The sequence below is a fragment of the Cherax quadricarinatus genome, unplaced genomic scaffold (genome assembly GCF_038502225.1).
Source record: "Cherax quadricarinatus isolate ZL_2023a unplaced genomic scaffold, ASM3850222v1 Contig1851, whole genome shotgun sequence".
Taxonomy (NCBI): domain Eukaryota; kingdom Metazoa; phylum Arthropoda; class Malacostraca; order Decapoda; family Parastacidae; genus Cherax; species Cherax quadricarinatus.
The window spans coordinates 53,970-75,623 of record NW_027196877.1 but is presented as its reverse complement, the minus strand read 5'-3'; the positions used below and the strand labels follow the sequence as shown (position 1 = coordinate 75,623).

The 21,654-nt window shown below is 42.0% G+C and overlaps 1 protein-coding gene across 1 annotated transcript in view; it reads right to left on the bottom strand.

Annotated features, from left to right (window-relative positions):
- Positions 1-5,972: 5,972 nt before the first annotated feature.
- LOC138851734 (organic cation transporter protein-like) overlaps positions 5,973-21,654 on the bottom strand; it is a gene marked incomplete at its 3' end in the record, with an annotated part of 42,290 nt that continues 26,608 nt past the window's right edge. Inside the window, 2 exon segments of the mRNA XM_070081156.1 lie at positions 5,973-6,141; positions 19,985-20,243. Of these exon segments, the coding sequence (XP_069937257.1) occupies positions 5,973-6,141; positions 19,985-20,243 (428 nt within the window).

Below are 21,654 nucleotides of genomic sequence, written 5' to 3'. Positions count from 1 at the left end.
ACATACCCAGCCTGTCATGTATCCTGCCCAATTGCCCAGCATTCACATCCACACGCAAAACTTCCCATTTAAGAAACACACATTTAGCCCTCCATCTCAAATCCATCAACCCTAACCCACCCTGACGTACAGGAAACATTACAACTTCTCTCCTTAACCAATCACAACGTGAACCCCACAAAAATTTGTATATCCATCTTAAGATCCCCACAATCGCTGTCCCTGTAATTGGGAACACAGCTGTGACATGCCAAACCTTACTATACAATAAAAAGTTTACAACTATCATTCGCTGTATAAGAGTTAGGTGCTGGGGTCTCAAAACACCTAGACGCCCCACGATCCTTGCCAATAACCCATCCGAGTTTTCCACCCGCACCTCAACCATGTCATCCCTATAAATAATACCACAAATCTTTAAAGACACAGCCCATTCTTTAACAACATTTCATCTCCTCCCCACCCCCCACCCCCACCCCCCACCCAAGAACCCAACCCCATGCACCTTGACTTCGTGCTATTTACCTGCATTCCCGTGGCACTTCCAAACACTTGCACGACCTCGTCCAACACTCCCATTGACATCCCTTCACGAATGAGAACAGTGGTGTCGTCTACATATCCAATTAATCCCGGCCAGGCCCTCCCACCCCCCACACCTCCCTCACCTTGAGTACACAAGCTACGGTCAACCATTCTATAAAAGGGGTCCTGAAAACACGCAAACAATATTTGGGACATGGGGCATCCCTGTCGAAGGCCTTTACCCATTGCAATTTCCCTCCCCATACACCCATTAATCTGTATCCTCATTTTTGCCCCCTTATACAACCTATTTACCCACTCAACTATTTCCTCCCCATAACCTTGTCTCCTAAGGATAACCTGCAAAGTTCCCCTTTCCACTCTATCATAGGCTCCCTGCCAATCTAGAGCCATCAAAGCAGCCCCCCACCTCCACCTTTAGCTTCCACAAAACTTCAGAGTATCCCATGTCCTTCAATCATCGACCTTCCGGGCAGCCCAAACTGAGATTTCGACACCACCCACCCGACAACACATTTGAACCTGTTACCTAAAATTTTTGCAAAAACCTTATACTAGTCTGCACACATCAGCGATATGGCTCGGTACTCCCATAGGGTGGGCTGCCCCTTGCCCTTTGGGACCAACACTACAACTGCTGTTACCTGCTTCTCCCCCAACTTACCCTTCTCCTTCGTACGATTGAATAACCTGACTATAAATCCCCGTATTAACATCCAATGTTGTAAATAAAATTCTATCGGGAGACCGTCAATACATGGAGCTTTCCCCTTGTCCATTCCCCTTAATGCATTCTCTATTTCCTCTGCCATAATAATCCCACCTAAAGCCTTTCTGTCGCTATTCCCTAAATTACAAGTCACATATGTACACACCTCATCTAATGCCCTGGCACCCACCCCTCCACTTGTCCAGTACTTCTCATACCAAGCCTCCGCATATCCACACATCCCTTTCGTGGTTCTTATTTCCTGCCCTGCTCTATAAGTCCCAACCATCTCCGTTACCTCTAAACTTTGGATAGCCATCACCGCCTGCCTTTGCTTTTGATGCCGCAAAACGCACGCAGACGGCTTGTCGCCCCAAAGCACTTCTTCCACCCCTGCCTGCACCCTTGCAGCTTGAAACCTTTCATTTTGTAAAACCCCCAATCTCCCTTTTATTTCAACTATTTCATCCATAGGAAAATTATTCCCAACCAACCCCCGCCCATAGCAACCTCTTAACCTATCCTCTAAATAGTTAGCCAGTCCATATTTTAAATTATTAATATGTTTTCCTTCCCTCACATAAAACTTTCTAATCTTTTCCTTCGCAACACAATCCCACCATGTCACGATGTCGTCCACCCCCTCTTCTTCCACACTAAGCTCCCTCCATAGGACTGAAAACCTCTCCAACCCCTCCTCTTCACCTAACACACTTATATTTAGTTTCCAATAACTTCTGTATATTTCTGCAAGTGCCCCCCACCCTACCTCCACCACCACTGCCCTATGATCTGACATTGTAGCCTCAACAGTACTGAAAGATTTCACATCCACTCCCTGAGTAAGGTATACTCTATCTAGCCTCGCAGCATATCCACTCCTAACAAACGTATGTTCAGTCTCCTACACCGCCCCCCAAAAAGCATCATGTAACCTGACATCCCATAACAATTCCCTAAGAGCCACAGACATATATCCAGCCCTTTCTGGGTCCACGTCAGCCACCCTGATTACACAATTCCAGACCCCACCAACTACTGCCACCTCTTGCAGTGCAAGTAAGAAAAACACAAGATCATCACACGTAAAATAATTCTTTACCTGTATGTTATTTTCCACCGGCGCATACACACTCACAAAAGACACACACTTACCCATCCACCACCCATCCACATGCAACACCCTCCCTCCTTCCCAACTCGCTTCTCTGCAAAACAAACGGGCTCGTCTCCCTTATTAAAATACCCACACCACCTTTTAGATGGGGAGATGGCAGGGTAACTACTCTAAACCCTGCCACCTCCAACACCCTACCCTCTTTAAAATTATGCTCCTGCAGGAACACAACATCCACTCTAGATTTATTCAGGAAAGTACGAAACCAATCTCTCTTCATTCTGCTACATAAACCATTAACATTTACAGTCATACACCTAAGGCCTTTTAAAATTTCTTCCCCTGCCTCCCCTCCTCACTCTTTACTACTCCAGAGCCTGAATTCATAGTTGACACCTTAAGAGTGCTTTCTTTACCCCCCTTCTTCCGGTGCCTCCTATCATGGCTACCACCACCTTCACCACTAACCTCACACTCCACCTCCGTTTGTTTCCCAGGCCTTTGCGCTGGCGTCAGGACGTCATCAGAATCTGACGTAACCGCCCTCTTTCTCGTGACAGTCACGTTACACATATCTTGATCCGGTGTTGCCTCACGATGAATCTCCACCTCCACCTGACAATGGTTTAGTGATTCTAGGGACGACTCCAACACACCATCGCTTCCCAAAATATCACGTCCCCGACTTACTGGAAACGACGACTCTCCAATGACACCTAGCTCAGATGTAATGTCCCCCTCAGGCGGTGACAAAGTCTTCAAAACCTCCACCAATTCCTCTTCAATCTCAATAACCTGCTCCTGTAGTTGCTGCTCCTCCTTATCCACAGGAGGAGACACCGGGTCAGGCAACTGGGGGAGGGACTCCAACTCACCGCCAGTCCTGTGTGCCTGATCCACTATCTCACTCCACTAGACACCACGCCCTCCATCCGATGGTTGTTCCACACCTGCCACCTTTGAAGCAGGGGCTGCGACGTCCACCTCATGTCCAGGCACACGTCTCCGCTTGTCACAAGTCGCCGCTATGTGATCATACTCACCACATAGGCGGCACGTACGTCGTTGCCCTGGATACATAACCATGACCTGCGTCCTGAATTCTTGTAGATAAATATATGACGGTATTGGGTGTCTCAAAGTCATTTTGAGTTTGAAACTACCCTCTGGCAGACCAGCATAGGCGCATGCCACCCACGTACCATGCTGAGCATAATGAACCGTTCCATACTTCTCAAAACTTTCCTGATATCCGCCTCGTCCGCCTCAAAGGGAACGTTGCTTAACTTGATCCACGTATAATGCCGTGAAACATCAATCATCCTCACACAGACAGCTGGTGTGACGGTAAGACTCCTGAAACCAGGTGACCAATGATTCATAGACATTTGCGGTTAACAGTTTTACGAAAATTCTTTGGGCTCTATTTAATGCAACCCCCATATAAGTCACCATCTTGTATGCCGTACATCTCCTGGATGATCTTGGGTAATAAGACTTGTGCAGAACTAGGTGTAATCATTCCTCTAAGTAGCTCTATGCCGACAGTATTAATCTGGCGCCTTAGACTAACCGCCATTTTGACAACAACAGTACTCCTATATAGTCAGCAGAGGCACGACAGCACCACCTCACACCACTGCAGCCAGATAACTCAGGAGCTTCTACGCAGTAGGTCCACACGGCCCGAGAGCGATGAGGACAATGGAAACCCGACTAATGAGTTCAATGCCTACAGTATTCACTCTCTGGCGCACACCTAGTGCCATATTGTTTTCTGAGTAGCTCGTCTGGGTAAACAGTAGAGGGGTGCAAAGCAAGACCGCACTCTACCTCATCCAGGCAGTGAATGCATAAGCAAAATAATTGGGTATCCATGTTTACTTTCCAGTCCTTGACAACATCTTCAATCTTCACGTTTAGGGAAGCTATTTGATCTGTGTGACTGACTTGTCCGAGAGTTGGGTTGTTAATGACGTCATAATTTGGCGGCTTCTGGTCTCCCGAGGTTACTTACCATTCACGAGGGTTGTTCCAGCACTCTCTGGCAAGCTCTGAGAACCGTTCTACTCCCCATTGACTCTACCTCGTCTACCCTGGGATTGGAGAAGCCGGACCAACTCATCTGTTTGAGTATTGGCTTACGGTGTTTGCATATATCCCTCCTAGGCAAGGACATCCCTGGAAATTGGTGTCCTCTCGGATATTGGAAAGGTGGTACCCCACCTGTGTTGTGATGAATTGTATATTGTAATTTCTATCGCATGTATAAAGATTATCAATTTTGTATATTTAAGCACTGGAATTGCTTAGTCTTTAATGGGCTCAAACTATTTGAAATTGTTTGTACTCTTATACGTATATTCTAAATGGAGATAAGAATGTTCATTAAGACTAACAGAGTATTGATGACCTTTTACCCCTTTTAGGAAGATTGATATAAACGAGACATCAAAGAAACTGATTCATTAATAGTATTATGAAAAATGGAGACTCCCCCTCTTCTTGAGAAGAAAACATCGCAGCCCGGGGAAAACAATTTTTTTTAAAGGTGTCTTCTATTCGTAATACAAATTAAAAAGAACTAACTTACTGACTTGACTTACTGACTGGCTTACTGACTTGACTTACTGACTGGCTTACTGACTTGACTTACTGACGGGCTTACTGACTTGACTTACTGACTGGCTTACTGACTTGACTTACTGACTGGCTTACTGACTTGACTTACTGACTGGCTTACTGACTTGACTTACTGACTGGCTTACTGACTTGACTTACTGACTGGCTTACTGACTTGACTTACTGACTGGCTTACTGACTTGACTTACTGACTAGCTTACTGACTTGACTTACTGACTGGCTTACTGACTTGACTTACTGACTGGCTTACTGACTTGACTTACTGACTGGCTTACTGACTTGACTTACTGACTGGCTTACTGACTTGACTGACAACTGTGTCAAACTATAATTTTACGAAGTGTTAAACAAAAATATGCCGCAATTCTTTACCATGCTATAACCAAAACACACAAGATAAAACCGTGTTAAACCAGAGTCTACTGTTTATTTACCTATGTTTATATATATATATATATATATATATATATATATATATATATATATATATATATATATATATATATATATATATATATATATATATATATATATATATATATATATATATATATATATATATATATATATATATATATATATATATATATATATATATATATATATATATATATATATTGTGTGTAAATAATATCATTATTTCTACATGTACAAAGTATACAGGTCTCGGAAATATCGATGACATTCACGAAATTGTAATAAGATGATTGTAAACAAATCAGGGAACAGGTGGGGCTTTAACCCTTGACAAGTTTGTGCTGAAGCTCACAGGTCAGTGTGTGGTCAACACTCTGACCTGTGAGATTTAGGACTCGCTTGCCATTAGTTTAAACCCCACCTGTTCTATTATTTGTCTGTGACAAACACAAACTCTACATATCAAATGTGTAACATATAATCTGTAAAACAGAAATAACTGTAGTGTTATCACATAATATATAGAGAAAGTGTACATACCAAGTATAAGATAAGAGGAGGAAAGCAGGAGCAGTGACAGCAACTTGCAGCCAGCGCCAGTCCCTGATGAAGATAGCCAACACTCCTGTCATAGCTTCACCAGGTGCAAATGACAGCTGAATCATGATCCCACAAAATGTCCGCCATTTAGTGCCAATAAACTCTACAGCTGAAAAAAGGTGCGATAAATAATTAATTACAATAAATAACAAAGGCACAAAACTGTGACTGGAACGATACACAAATAACCCGCACATAGAAGAGAGGAGCTTATGACGACGTTTCGGTCTGACTTGGACTATTTGCAGTCTCCTTTTCGTTAGTGTGACTTTGTAAATGGCCCAAGTCAGACCGAAACGTCGTCGTAAGCTCCTCTCTTCTATGTGCGGGTTATTTGTGCATTAATTAAAAGTAATCTTAATAATTTTGGCTTTCATCTTATCAGAATGTGAAAGACATTTTCAACATTTGTCTGCAGTATGCATTACTTACCAGGTTGCCAGTGTGCAATATCTTGCAATAAAACTTGTTATTGATCATATGAACGTTTTCATAAAGTTTTAGTAATGAATCAAGAGATGTTTACACCTGGTAAACTGTATTTCTCTAAACTTTTTATGTATTACTAAAATATATTACCAAAGACGCGAAATGTTTTGCAAAAATATAATTCTTATAATGTAACATATTTAGACCATTAGCATTTTTTTTTTTAATTTAGACATATAGGTTACGAAAGATATAAAGTGATATAGTCCACGAATATATACACCGAGCAGTGAATATGTCTAAGTATATATTTGTTGATGATTTTCTTTAATTCCGTTTATAAAGGTTATAATATGTCTTGAATGATGATTAAAAAAACTTGAAACCCAAATTAACCAATGACTTAGTTATTAATATTTGTTTATTTTGATTAAGAAACAAATATAAATCACGTATCTTTTATAATATACATCTACATTGTTATCAATAAAGAGGAATTACTTTATTTATAAGTGACATTAGTGTATACTGTATAGTGGTGCATTATATATGACAGACAATGTATCAGTTATGTGTTTTAATATTGACATCTTATCTAATTTAGAGTACAAATCAAGAGATTTAAAGTCATAATATACAGCATGAGAAATCTTTGCAGAGAAGGTATGAGCAATGAAAGTCTAGATCAAGAGCCCCTTAACAGCATTAAGGAACTTTCTCAGGGGGAGAGAGCAAGTCCAGTACTTGAAGAGTGAGGGAACTGGGCTATGGATATGTCAAGTAGGTTGACGGGAGTCACGTACATTTATTGTAAATAAATTCCTGGAATGTTCTCATTGGTTACTTTAAGAGAACAAGGTTCACCCAGGAAGCATTTGTACCTTCAAGGTTTTCCTGAAGGCACTATCCTTCCTGTGAATAATATCCACCCTAAAAAAAACATACCACGGGTGGGGTTTGAACCCGCGGTCGGAGAGTCTCAAAACTCCAAGATCGTCGCGTTAATCACTGGGCCAACTAACTTCGATAAGATTCATCCAACTAGGTATATTGAAGCTAGCTGGACCAATAGCTAACGCGACGGTCTTGGAGTTTTGAGACTAACCGCGGGTTCAAAACCCACCCGTGGTATGGTTTGTTTGCATTCGTGTCATTACGATTTCGTGAGTCATTATCCACTCTGTCTACCGCATATTATCCCCCGTCGCAAAGTGACTTTGAGAGTACACTGGATGTTGAAAACTATAAGAGTTTACTGCTGTTAGTGGTTTAGAAGTGATCAAGGTCCCAGGAACGAAACGTTTTCTAATAAATATATCATAGTGATTGCTTACGTGTCTTTCTAAACCATCTTGTCCGTATTTATTACCAAGGTTTATACTGCTGTTAGTATCCCAATGACCGGGAGGTTGTAAACCAAGAAGTTATAACCAAATTTAACATGTTTATGGTCCCTTTATGTGAAGACCAGTTTCTGCTCTCCGTGAGGCTTAGGTGGGCAAAGCCATTTCTCTTTTCTCTACCTCTCCTGCTGTTATCAGTGACAGATTTGTTCTGCATAACCTGACCGAACAAACTACACAGCATCAAATGAAACAGCAGTGTAATAAGACAGTATGCCAGAGTCTTAGTACTTTGCAACACATGGTTTTGTTATTGCTCAACGAGCAATTCCTAAGCACACCTTACGTGAAGGAAAAAGTGAGCAATTATCAGGTTCTCTCTCTTAAGAAAAGAAGATCAATCTGTACCTTCCTGTCCTTCCATATTAACTGCCAGAAGTCTTACCATTGTCCTGCCTCTCTTCTAAGATCTAATGTTTTATCAGTCCCTCAACCTTAATACTTGGGAATTCTTCTCTTGCCTAATCCTTGGGCACGACCTACTTCCACATTGGGCAAATGTGACACCACCTACGACTGCTGCACCTCTCCTGCCTACGGTTTATAAGCTGCTTCTCCGCTCATATGCCGTATTCTATTGAAGATTGATGGACTGACCACATCGACTCAAGGTTGAGGGACTCATTACCTCATTCTCCTCCTGCTCTTTAAGTTTCTCCTGTGTATGGACTGATGAAGCCACTGTGTGGCGAAACGTTTCCTTAATATAGATACCCAAGAGTTGCACATGTGTCTAATTTACCAACTCTGGTTGCCATTTGTATCTCCTACCCCACCACACACCTGAAGCCAATAATGTGTATATACAATGGTTTTGAGTGGTATTTCCTGTCTTCTACCCTAGCACACAACTGACGTCAACAGTGTGCATATTCTGTGGTAGTGAGTGGTATGTCCTGTCTCCTCCCCCACTACACACCTGAAGCCAACAGTGTGTATATACTCTGGTTGAGAGTGGTATCTTGTCTCCTAACCCACCACACACCTGAAGCCAGCAGAGTGTATATACTCTGGTTGGGAGTGGTATGTCCTGTCTCCACCCCCACCAAACACCTGAAGCCAGCAGTTTGTATATACTCTGGTTGTGAGTGGTATCTCCTGTCTCCTACCCCAGCACACACTTGAAGCCAATTGGGTATATATACTCTGGTTGAGAGTGGTATCTTGTCTCCACCCCCACCAAACACCTGAAGCCAGCAGAGTGTATATACTCTGGTTGGGAGTGGTATCTCCTGTCTCCTCCACCACCACACACCTGAAGCTAGCAGTGTGTATATACTCTGGTTGTGAGTGGTATCTCCTACCCCAGCACACACCTGAAGCAAACAGAGTATATACACTCTGATTGTGAGTGGTATTTCCTACTCAAGAACACACCTGAAGCTAACAGGGTGTATATATTCTGGTTGTGAGTGGCATCTCCTATCCCACCACACACCTGTAGCCAGCAGTGTGTATATACACTGGTTATGAGTGGTATCTCCTGTCTCCTACCCCACCAGACACCTGAAGTCAACAGTGTGTATATACTCTGGTTGAGAGTTGTATGTCCTGTCTCCACCCCCACTACACACCTGAAGCCAGCAGTGTGTATATACTCTGGTTGTGAGTGGTATCTCCTACTCCATGACACACCTGAAGCCTACAATGTGTATATTCTCTGGTTGAGAGTGGTATCTCCTACTCTAGCACACACCTGAAGCCAGCAGTGTGTATATACTCTGGTTGAGAAATGTATCTCCTACCCAGCACACACCTGAAGCCAACAGTGTGTATATATTCTGGTTGTGAGTGGTATCTCCTACTCCATGACACACCTGAAGCCTACAATGTGTATATTCTCTGGTTGAGAGTGGTATCTCCTACTCTAGCACACACCTGAAGCCAACAGTGTGCATGTACTATGGTTGTAAATGGTATCTCCTACCCAGCACACATCTGAATCCAACAGTGTGTATATACTTTTCTGTTTGTCACTGTATATATTCAACAGTAAAAGTTTAATTTAATTTTTTTAAGTGATGAGGATGTTAATATTAGGTAAAAACACTATATAGGTCCTATTTATAATTCATCAGATCTTTCTCAGATATTTATCAAACCGATAAATATTTTTAACGTATGTTATAGTTTTTACTGGAAAATACATCCCAAACTGTTTGTTATGTAAGTGATAGACCATAAACCAAATTGAGAGTGAAAACTCATGTCTGGTGGCAACCTGCCATGACAGTGGTCAACTATGAGGGATTAAAGGTCGTGGTGGCAACCTGCCATGACAGTGGTCAACCATGAGGGATTAAAGGTCGTGGTGGCAACCTGCCATGACAGTGGTCAACCATGAGGGATTAAAGGTCGTGGTGGCAACCTGACATGACAGTGGTCAACCATGAGGGATTAAAGGTCGTGGTGGCAACCTGCCATGACAGTGGTCAACCATGAGGGATTAAAGGTCGTGGTGGCAACCTGACATGACAGTGGTCAACCATGAGGGATTAAAGGTCGTGGTGGCAACCTGCCATGACAGTGGTCAACCATGAGGGATTAAAGGTCGTGGTGGCAACCTGCCATGACAGTGGTCAACCATGAGGGATTAAAGGTCGTGGTGGCAACCTGCCATGACAGTGGTCAACCATGAGGGATTAAAGGTCGTGGTGGCAACCTGCCATGACAGTGGTCAACCATGAGGGATTAAAGGTCGTGGTGGCAACCTGCCATGACAGTGGTCAACCATGAGGGATTAAAGGTCGTGGTGGCAACCTGCCATGACAGTGGTCAACCATGAGGGATTAAAGGTCGTGGTGGCAACCTGCCATGACAGTGGTCAACCATGAGGGATTAAAGGTCGTGGTGGCAACCTGACATGACAGTGGTCAACCATGAGGGATTAAAGGTCGTGGTGGCAACCTGACATGACAGTGGTCAACCATGAGGGATTAAAGGTCGTGGTGGCAACCTGCCATGATAGTGGTCAACCATGAGGGATTAAAGGTCGTGGTGGCAACCTGACATGACAGTGGTCAACCATGAGGGATTAAAGGTCGTGGTGGCAACCTGCCATGACAGTGGTCAACCATGAGGGATTAAAGGTCGTGGTGGCAACCTGACATGACAGTGGTCAACCATGAGGGATTAAAGGTCGTGGTGGCAACCTGTCATGACAGTGGTCAACCATGAGGGATTAAAGGTCGAACATTGTGTCACTGTAATGTTTGTAATACTTAACATAACTTTTGGAAAGCTAAACGTTGCTACAATAATTGTCACATTAATCACAGATGTGTCAATTTACCTAATATCAAACTTATGTTTCATCTGAGTAGACATGAACGACGTATGATTTACCTGGAGTTTACCTGGACAGGGTTTCAGTGACAATTCCATTATAATTCCTTTACACTTCCCATACAATATGTTTGTTTAACCTGATTTTTATGTTTTATAATATGGGATATGATCTCTGAATGGTAGTTAATCCATATCGGCATTCTTAAATTTAATTTTTATAGATGTGCAGAAAGTACTGGCAATTAATTTTTTCAAACAGTCATCATCGTTGTTCCTGTGTTAATTTATTCATGAAAATAGCCTTTACCCCCGTGTTTACTGCATCTGAGTTGCTAGATATTATTCTTGCCCAGGAGAGTGTCCAGAAACTTTTTTCCGCGGCTTTACATACTGAGGATAATCAAGTTCAAGCTTTAATTGTCAAGAGTAACAAGGTATTTTGGTTGCATGATAAACAGATATGACTGCTTAAAAGTTTTCACACTGATGAAATGCAAAATATCGAAAAGATAAACAATAAACCAGGAAAATCCATTGCGACTCCATTTGATGCGAGTGAGTATTCTAACAACATGCGTATCGTGAAGAAATGTGACATTCAGAGAGGTTTTTCAGACTGGTAAGAACTTCAGTTTGGCCATCATTATGCTAAATACACTGTTACACTTCCTGTTTCACAGCTCCACCACAGTCACCCAAATTCCCACTCACCTGAGGTCTGATAAACACTATCTGACATTAATTACTGCCACATGCATGAAGTAACATGCCCATAACGAAAAGCCCACTCAAGCACCAAGATTCCAAAAATGTGTGAAAAAAACCCAAGCTCCAGCACTTATAATGTCATACTGGACAGTGTGCATATAGTGTGCATAGAATGACTCACAAAATCGTAATGACACGATTGTGTAGGCATAGTGGTGCCTATGATAACCTTCCTATGGTTTAGAAATATACTTAGTTGGACTAATGTTATTGTGGCTAGCTGGTCCAGTGGCTAACGTGATGGTCTGGAGATTTGAGACTCTCTGACCGCAGGTTCAAACCCCACCCGTGGAATGGTTTGTGTACATAGATGATATGCAGTACAAGAACACAACAATAAAAACACCTCTGAATAAGTGAACAAAGCTGAACATTTAGTTCAGTGCTACTGAACACTAAATGTAAGTGAAATATGATATTTAATGATGATATAGATGTAACTAACATGATTTGTAGATGAATGGTTCAGAGAACCGACATGTTGATAAATTAGACACAAGTGCAACTCTTGGGTATCTTTATTGAGGAAACGTTTCGCCACACAGTGGCTTCATCAGTCCATACGAAGGAAAAACTTGAAGAACAGGAGGAGAATGAGGTAATCAGTCCCTCAACCTTGAGTCGATGTGTTCAGTCCATCAATCTTGAATAGAATACGGCATATCAGCGGAGAAGCAGCTTATAAACCGTATGGCAGGAGAGGTGCAGCAGTCATAGGTAGTGTCACATTTGTTCAATGTTGAAGTAGGTCGTGCCCAAGAATTAGGCAAGCGAAGAATTCCCAAGTATTAAGATCCCAAGAAGTTGCAGTGTCTGACAGATTTGTAGATGAATGGTTCAGAGAACCGACATGTTGATAAATTAGACACATATGCAACTCTTGGGTATCTTTATTGAGGAAACGTTTCGCCACACAGTGGCTTCATCAGTCCATACGAAGGAAAAACTTGAAGAACAGGAGGAGAATGAGGTAATCAGTCTCTCAACCTTGAGTCGATGTGTTCAGTCCATCAATCTTGATTGATGGACTGGTGTGTCTCACACCAGGTTGTAGGGATGACCTGCTCTGTAGCTACAACCTGGTGTCTCTCACACCAGGTTGTAGGGATGACCTGCTCTGTAGCTACAACCTGATGTCTCTCACACCAGGTTGTAGGGATGACCTGCTCTGTAGCTACAACCTGGTGTCTCTCACACCAGGTTGTAGGGATGACCTGCTCTGTAGCTACAACCTGGTGTCTCTCACACCAGGTTGTAGGGATGACCTGCTCTGTAGCTACAACCTGGTGTCTCTCACACCAGGTTGTAGGGATGACCTGCTCTGTAGCTACAACCTGGTGTCTCTCACACCAGGTTGTAGGGATGACCTGCTCTGTAGCTACAACCTGTTGTGAGAGACACCAGGTTGTAGGGATGACCTGCTCTGTAGCTACAACCTTGTGTCTCTCACACCAGGTTGTAGGGATGACCTGCTCTGTAGCTACAACCTGTTGTGAGAGACACCAGGTTGTAGGGATGACCTGCTCTGTAGCTACAACCTGCTGTCTCTCATACCAGGTTGTAGGGAAGACCTGCTCTGTAGCTACAACCTGGTGTCTCTCACACCAGGTTGTAGGGATGACCTGCTCTGTAGCTACAACCTGGTGTCTCTCACACCAGGTTGTAGGGATGACCTGCTCTGTAGCTACAACCTGGTGTCTATCACACCAGGTTGTAGGGATGACCTGCTCTGTAGCTACAACCTGGTGTCTCTCTCACCAGGTTGTAGGGATGACCTGCTCTGTAGCTACAACCTGGTGTCTCTCTCACCAGGTTGTAGGGATGACCTGCTCTGTAGCTACAACCTGGTGTCTCTCACACCAGGTTGTAGGGATGACCTGCTCTGTAGCTACAACCTGGTGTCTCTCAGACCAGGTTGCATGGATGACCTGCTCTGAAGCTGCAACCTGGTGCCTCTCACACCAGGTTGTAAGGATGACCTGTTCTGTAGCTACAACCTTGTGTGTCTCACACATCATGTTGAGTGTATTTCAGCAGTCATTATTCAGCATGGTTGTTTTTGTGATCGTTAATTTGTATGATAGCTGGAAGAGCCACGTGTGTACATTACATCTACATACTACGATAGCTGGAAGAGCCACGTGTGTACATTACATCTACATACTATGATAGCTGGAAGAGCCACGTGTGTACATTACATCTACATACTATGATAGCTGGAAGAGCCACGTGTGTACATTACATCTATATACTATGATAGCTGGAAGAGCCACGTGTGTACATTACATCTACATACTACGATAGCTGGAAGAGCCACGTGTGTACATTACATCTACATACTATGATAGCTGGAAGAGCCACGTGTGTACATTACATCTACATACTATGATAGCTGGAAGAGCCACATGTGTACATTACATCTACATACTATGATAGCTGGAAGAGCCACGTGTGTACATTACATCTACATACTACGATAGCTGGAAGAGACACGTGTGTACATTACATCTACATACTATGATAGCTGGAAGAGCCACATGTGTACATTACATCTACATACTATGATAGCTGGAAGAGCCACGTGTGTACATTACATCTACATACTATGATAGCTGGAAGAGCCACATGTGTACATTACATCTACATACTATGATAGCTGAAAGAGCCACGTGTGTACATTACATCTACATACTATGATAGCTGGAAGAGCCACGTGTGTACATTACATCTACATACTATGATAGCTGGAAGAGCCACATGTGTACATTACATCTACATACTATGATAGCTGAAAGAGCCACGTGTGTACATTACATCTACATACTATGATAGCTGGAAGAGCCACATGTGTACATTACATCTACATACTATGATAGCTGAAAGAGCCACGTGTGTACATTACATCTACATACTATGATAGCTGAAAGAGCCACATGTGTACATTACATCTACATACTATGATAGCTGGAAGAGCCACGTGTGTACATTACATCTACATACTATGATAGCTGAAAGAGCCACGTGTGTACATTACATCTACATACTATGATAGCTTGAAGAGCCACGTGTGTACATTACGTCTACATTCTATGATAGCTGTACATTACATCTACATACTATGATAGCTGAAAGAGCCACGTGTGTACATTACATCTACATTCTATGATAGCTGGAAGAGCCACGTGTGTACATTACATCTACATACTATGATAGCTGGAAGAGCCACGTGTGTACATTACATCTACATACTATGATAGCTGGAAGAGCCACGTGTGTACATTACATCTACATACTATGATAGCTGGAAGAGCCACGTGTGTACATTACATCTACATACTATGATAGCTGGAAGAGCCACGTGTGTACATTACATCTACATACTATGATAGCTGGAAGAGCCACGTGTGTACATTACATCTACATACTATGATAGCTGGAAGAGCCACGTGTGTACATTACATCTACATACTATGATAGCTGGAAGAGCCACGTGTGTACATTACATCTACATACTATGATAGCTGGAAGAGCCACGTGTGTACATTACATCTACATACTATGATAGCTGGAAGAGCCACGTGTGTACATTACATCTACATACTATGATAGCTGGAAGAGCCACGTGTGTACATTACATCTACATACTATGATAGCTGGAAGAGCCACGTGTGTACATTACATCTACATACTATGATAGCTGGAAGAGCCACGTGTGTACATTACATCTACATACTATGATAGCTGGAAGAGCCACGTGTGTACATTACATCTACATACTATGATAGCTGAAAGAGCCACGTGTGTACATTACATCTACATACTATGATAGCTTGAAGAGCCACGTGTGTACATTACGTCTACATTCTATGATAGCTGGAATAGCCACATGTGTACATTACATCTACATACTATGATAGCTGAAAGAGCCACGTGTGTACATTACATCTACATTCTATGATAGCTGGAAGAGCCACGTGTGTACATTATATCTACATACTATGATAACTTGAAGAGCCACGTGTGTACATTACATCTACATACTATGATAGCTGGAAGAGCCACGTGTGTACATTACATCTACATACTATGATAGCTGGAAGAGCCACGTGTGTACATTACATCTACATACTATGATAGCTGGAAGAGCCACGTGTGTATATTTCATCTACATACAATGTTAGCTGGAAGAGCCACGTGTGTACATTACATCTACATACTATGATAGCTGGAAGAGCCACGTGTGTACATTACATCTACATACTATGATAGCTGGAAGAGCCACGTGTGTACATTACATCTACATACTATGATAGCTGGAAGAGCCACGTGTGTACATTACATCTACATACTATGATTGCTGGACGAGCCACGTGTGTACATTACATCTACATACTATGATAGCTGGAAGAGCCACGTGTGTACATTACATCTACATACTATGATAGCTGGAAGAGCCACGTGTGTACATTACATCTACATACTATGATAGCTGGAAGAGCCACGTGTGTACATTACATCTACATACTATGATTGCTGGAAGAGCCACGTGTGTACATTACATCTACGTACTATGATTGCTGGAAGAGCCACGTGTGTACATTACATCTACATACTATGATTGCTGGAAGAGCCACGTGTGTACATTACATCTACATACTATGATTGCTGGAAGAGCCACATGTGTACATTACATCTTCATACTATGATAGCTGGAAGAGCCACGTGTGTACATTACATCTACATACTATGTTAGCTGGAAGAGCCACGTGTGTACATTACATCTACATACTATGATAGCTGGAAGAGCCACGTGTGTACATTACATCTACATACTATGATTGCTGGAAGAGCCACGTGTGTACATTACATCTACATACTATGATAGCTGGAAGAGCCACGTGTGTACATTACATCTTCATACTATGATAGCTGGAAGAGCCACGTGTGTACATTACATCTACATACTATGATAGCTGGAAGAGCCACGTGTGTACATTACATCTTCATACTATGATAGCTGGAAGAGCCACGTGTGTACATTACATCTACATACTATGATAGCTGGAAGAGCCACGTGTGTACATTACATCTACATACTATGATAGCTGGAAGAGCCACGTGTGTACATTACATCTACATACTATGATAGCTGGAAGAGCCACGTGTGTACATTACATCTACATACTATGATAGCTGGAAGAGCCACGTGTGTACATTACATCTACATACTATGATTGCTGGAAGAGCCACGTGTGTACATTACATCTACATACTATGATTGCTGGAAGAGCCACGTGTGTACATTACATCTACATACTATGATTGCTGGAAGAGCCACGTGTGTACATTACATCTACATACTATGATTGCTGGAAGAGCCACATGTGTACATTACATCTTCATACTATGATAGCTGGAAGAGCCACGTGTGTACATTACATCTACATACTATGTTAGCTGGAAGAGCCACGTGTGTACATTACATCTACATACTATGATAGCTGGAAGAGCCACGTGTGTACATTACATCTACATACTATGATTGCTGGAAGAGCCACGTGTGTACATTACATCTACATACTATGATAGCTGGAAGAGCCACGTGTGTACATTACATCTTCATACTATGATAGCTGGAAGAGCCACGTGTGTACATTACATCTACATACTATGATAGCTGGAAGAGCCACGTGTGTACATTACATCTTCATACTATGATAGCTGGAAGAGCCACGTGTGTACATTACATCTACATACTATGATAGCTGGAAGAGCCACGTGTGTACATTACATCTACATACTATGATAGCTGGAAGAGCCACGTGTGTACATTACATCTTCATACTATGATAGCTGGAAGAGCCACGTGTGTACATTACATCTACATACTATGATAGCTGGAAGAGCCACGTGTGTACATTACATCTACATACTATGATAGCTGGAAGAGCCACGTGTGTACATTACATCTACATACTATGATAGCTGGAAGAGCCACGTGTGTACATTACATCTACATACTATGATAGCTGGAAGAGCCACGTGTGTACATTACATCTACATACTATGATAGCTGGAAGAGCCACGTGTGTACATTACATCTACATACTATGATAGCTGGAAGAGCCACGTGTGTACATTACATCTTCATACTATGATAGCTGGAAGAGCCACGTGTGTACATTACATCTACATACTATGATAGCTGGAAGAGCCACGTGTGTACATTACATCTACATACTATGATAGCTGGAAGAGCCACGTGTGTACATTACATCTACATACTATGATAGCTGGAAGAGCCACGTGTGTACATTACATCTACATACTATGATTGCTGGAAGAGCCACGTGTGTACATTACATCTACATACTATGATTGCTGGAAGAGCCACGTGTGTACATTACATCTACATACTATGATTGCTGGAAGAGCCACGTGTGTACATTACATCTACATACTATGATAGCTGGAAGAGCCACGTGTGTACATTACATCTACATACTATGATTGCTGGAAGAGCCACGTGTGTACATTACATCTACATACTATGATTGCTGGAAGAGCCACGTGTGTACATTACATCTACATACTATGATTGCTGGAAGAGCCACGTGTGTACATTACATCTACATACTATGATTGCTGGAAGAGCCACGTGTGTACATTACATCTACATACTATGATTGCTGGAAGAGCCACGTGTGTACATTACATCTACATACTATGATTGCTGGAAGAGCCACGTGTGTACATTACATCTACATACTATGATTGCTGGAAGAGCCACGTGTGTACATTACATCTACATACTATGATAGCTGGAAGAGCCACGTGTGTACATTACATCTACATACTATGATAGCTGGAAGAGCCACATGTGTACATTACATCTACATACTATGATAGCTGGAAGAGCCACGTGTGTACATTACATCTACATACTATGATAGCTGGAAGAGCCACGTGTGTACATTACATCTACATACTATGATAGCTGGAAGAGCCACGTGTGTACATTACATCTACATACTATGATAGCTGGAAGAGCCACGTGTGTACATTACATCTACATACTATGATAGCTGGAAGAGCCACGTGTGTACATTACATCTACATACTATGATAGCTGGAAGAGCCACGTGTGTACATTTCATCTACATACTATGTTAGCTGGAAGAGCCATGTGTGTACATTTCATCTACATACTATGTTAGCTGGAAGAGCCACATCTGGAGTTTATCTGGAGAGAGTTCCGGGGGTCAACGCCCCCGCGGCCCGGTCTGTGACCAGGCCTCCTTAGGTCAGTGTCCCAGGATGCGACCCACACCAGTCGACTAACACCCAGGTACCCATTTTACTGATGGGGAATATAGACAACAGGTTGAAAGAAACACGTCCAATGTTTCTACTCTGGCTGGGAATCGAACCCAGGCCCTCACCGTGTGAAGCCAGAGCGTTAACCACCAGGCCACCAGAGCATATCATCTACTGTTTGATCACATTTTAGTAAGCGTTGCAAAATGTTATTTCGGTCAGAATTTGTAGACTTATTGAGGCCAAAGAAACAGTCATTACCCTTTACTAGGTTCCCAAAAACAATGAAAGCTTGTTTGGGTTCCTGGTTCTGCTCTGCCTTTTACGACATTTCAGCACCATTATCTAGGCTCACAAGCTTCAGAATTATTTTCACTAGTGTGACAGTGCATTTAACAAAGACAAAAATAATTTTTTTTTCCAGTTGTTTGAAGCCACAGTTGGAGTGACATTTTGTCCTCCAGGTTGACGCCAGTGAACAAGGGCTGGAAGCCTTTCTTTTACGAAAGGTAAATGTCACAAAAAAATAATTGTTTTGCATGACTGCTTTATGTTAATGAAGAATTACTAAAACTTTTTGTAGAGTGATATTCAGTAATACTGAAAATTTATTTACGTTACTAAAGTCAGGTGAAAGTTTTCAACTGATTAGAATTTAGATAAGTAATATATTTGCAGATTTAAAATTAGCATCATATATAGACACATCTGAGAGGATAAAGGACATGAAGAGCAGCAGGTACTTACCCAAGACAAATGTAAGCATAAGGAGACCATTACTTCCAGCACCAGAGAAGACTCGCATCAACAACAACATGTAGTAGTTAGGAGACACTGCACACATAACTCCACCAGTACCAAGTAGAAGTACTGATACCAAGATTCCTTTTTTCCTACCGAAGCGATCAGCTAAATCACCAATAACAATGGCTCCCACCAACATACCAATCATGAACATTGAACCACCAAGTGGGCGAAGCCAAGCTTTTCCACATGTTAAGTCAAACTGTGAAAATAATAAATATCAAAACATTAATTCCACACACACAACATAAAAGGTTCATCTTTTTAAAGAGAAACTCCACTTATACGGAACTGCCAAGCAAATACAAGTTATTAAGTAGTATAGTCTCATAAAATTTCATATACAGGTTGCTAAGTAAAGAGCTGAAGGGATTTCCCATAGCCATGCCATGTCTCTGAGCATAATACTTGCCTTCAAACACAAACTTGCAATCCATGACACAAAGTTCAATCAGTTCAATAATTATATTTGTGGGAGAGGGCAAGGAGAAGTTTCCTAGTTCCTCTTCAAGGTATGTATCAAGTCAGGGACAGGGACTCTGGTAAACAAGGCTGTGACATCAAAACTAACCAGGGTAAAGGCTTGTGAAACATTTAATTTCTGGAACCTCTCAGTAAGGTTAACAAAAGAGAGGAGTCACACCCTCTCCAAGGACAGAGGTTTTTTAGGGCCAGGAGGGAAAAAAGACTTGTAAGAAATGACAATAATCCTACACAAAGTGAAAACACTTCAGGAGCAGAGGCACGGACATTGGCCTCTACCCCAAAACAACAGATATTAGAGCCAGCAAATAAAGCCCCCATAAATTCCACCGAAACAACGACATTTGTTTTTGCAAACAAACAGGGTCGAAAGCCGTCAAAGAACAACAAAATTTCTTACATCAAGGGGCTGCTCATGGAGTCAAATGCAATGTTTACAGCATACACAGAGGTCCACATAAAGGATGATTATAACAACGAAATATGGATCCCAGGTTATAACCTATTCTGATGCGGCAGATTAAACAGGGTCTTGAAAAAATGATTTCTGTGGTTCTTGAGATCTGCTCAAGATATATTCCATTAAGAAAAAGAAAGAGAAGATGTAAACTAGAAAGAGAGAAATGTTCCCTATACAGACGAAGGCAAAGAGTCACAGAGCTGCTGAGTGGGGCCAATATATCTGAAATACGAAGGGAGGCACTAGTCAATGAACTTGCAAATATCGAACTTAAGCTGAAGGAATCTTACAGGAGACAAGAATCACAGAACGAACTAAAAGCCATAAAGAAAACTGAAAAAAAAAAAATGCTTCTTCTCTTATGCCAAATCTAAGGAAAAAACATCCAGTATTGGGTTCCTGCTTAGGAGGGATGGGACATACATAGATGACAGCAAAGAGATGAGTGAAATGCTAAAGATCCAATATGACTCAGTGTTCAGCGAGCCACTGCCCACACTAAGGGTCGATAATCCAAATGAATTCTTTATGAATGAAACCAAAAAATTTGGTCATCCCAAAAATCTAGAATATTATTCTAACTCTGCAAGACTTTGAAGAGGCAATTAATGACATGCCCATTCACTCAGCCCCAGGCCAGACTCGTGGAACTCCGTGTTCATCAAGATTG